Genomic DNA, 1,314 nt, shown 5'->3' with positions numbered 1-1,314 from the left:
AAAAAAAAAAAAAAAAAAAATCTACTATCTTGCCATTCGATAAAATCAAAATAAATCACTCACTTCCACGGTACATTCTTCAAAAAGGATTAAAAAAGGAAGAAAGAAAGAAAGAAAGGAAAAAACAAAAAGAGAAAAGAAAAGAAGACAAACATATATATATATCTACCTTCTCAGTAGTTAAACTAGAAACGATCAAACACGAAAGCAGAAGCACAAGGGAGTGTAACTTTGAACATCCACCGCGAGGCAGGTCGAGCACGCGCCCTCTAATCTCTTTCGTGTATCTCTCGGTTGCATTAGAAACTTCGTCAGACCCGATTATATTCCGGGATTAATAATTTAGAGGCAATTAGAAAACGCGTGTCGTTGCATACGTGGCTGGATTCCGCTCCTGTCTCGAGCGACGTTCAACGAAAATGGATCCCTCCCTCCCAGCCGGTTAAAGTCACCTCGACCAACCCTAGTAAAACAAAACCATCCAGACTGGGAGGAAAGGAGAGGGGGTGGATTGAATTAATTAACGTTAAACTGAAGGGGTGGACGAGAACATGCATCGATAGAGCACGAGCCGAGCTATATACAGAGAGACATGCTGGGCCACAAGCACACGCACACACAGAGAGAAAGAGAGAGAGAGAGAGAATAGATATATAGGAAGACAGGCACATCCGGTTGATCTACACACTTGGTCGCAATAAAACGTCTAGAGCAGCAAGCTTCAACAGCTTGGAAAAGGAATTCTGTTCTTGCGTGATTCTCTAACCTGAGTTGAACGTCCGGTGAATGGCGTTCGGTGTGGTGGTGGCGGGGACAGGGGCACTTTCTGGAACGGGAGGACAGAAAAGATATCGAGTTAATCGATTTCGTCGAGAGATCTACCGCTTTGGGTGGGCTTTGGGTGGGCTTTGGGGGGGGTGGACTGGGGAACTTGTCACCGAAACCATCGCGATATAGATTACTCCATTCGCTTCTTCCCCGTATGCAGCATATATATCGTATCGTGTACGTGTGTGTGCATGTGTGTATGCATCGTTGTTCATTCATGGCGTCCATTCGTGGCGCTCCCTTTTTCTTTCCGTCTCCAGTCACGGATCGTCGTTTTCTTCCGTCGCGATAACAGGTTCGCGGCTCTTTTAGAATGTACGCGCATTTATCTTGGCCCACGTTACGTGAATTCCACGCGGGGGAAAAGTTTGTTTCTCCTCTCTCTCGGTTTGTCGAGTCTCGGCGAATGATATATCGCGCATAACCCGCGCGAACCTGTTATCGATTCGAATAAAGGGAAATTCTCCTCCTCTACCTCCTCCTCCT

General features: G+C 46.0%; 1 protein-coding gene across 8 annotated transcripts in view; it reads right to left on the bottom strand.

Annotated features, from left to right (window-relative positions):
- Positions 1-1,314, bottom strand: part of LOC102674514 (basement membrane-specific heparan sulfate proteoglycan core protein-like) — a 126,848-nt gene that overhangs the window by 6,648 nt on the left and 118,886 nt on the right. For 6 of the 8 annotated variants that reach the window (XM_031515194.1, XM_006609554.2, XM_031515198.1 and 3 more), the window contains one exon: positions 767-826. The exons of the other annotated variants lie outside the window; for them this stretch is intronic. In XM_031515194.1, coding sequence (XP_031371054.1) covers positions 767-826 — 60 coding nt within the window. The remainder of the gene's footprint in view (positions 1-766; positions 827-1,314) is intronic. 8 annotated transcript variants of the gene reach the window in all.

Source organism: Apis dorsata, unplaced genomic scaffold (assembly GCF_000469605.1).
Source record: "Apis dorsata unplaced genomic scaffold, Apis dorsata 1.3 scaffold_58, whole genome shotgun sequence".
NCBI lineage: Eukaryota > Metazoa > Arthropoda > Insecta > Hymenoptera > Apidae > Apis > Apis dorsata.
Note: the sequence above shows the minus strand (reverse complement) of the source record. Positions and strands in the feature narration are given on the sequence as shown.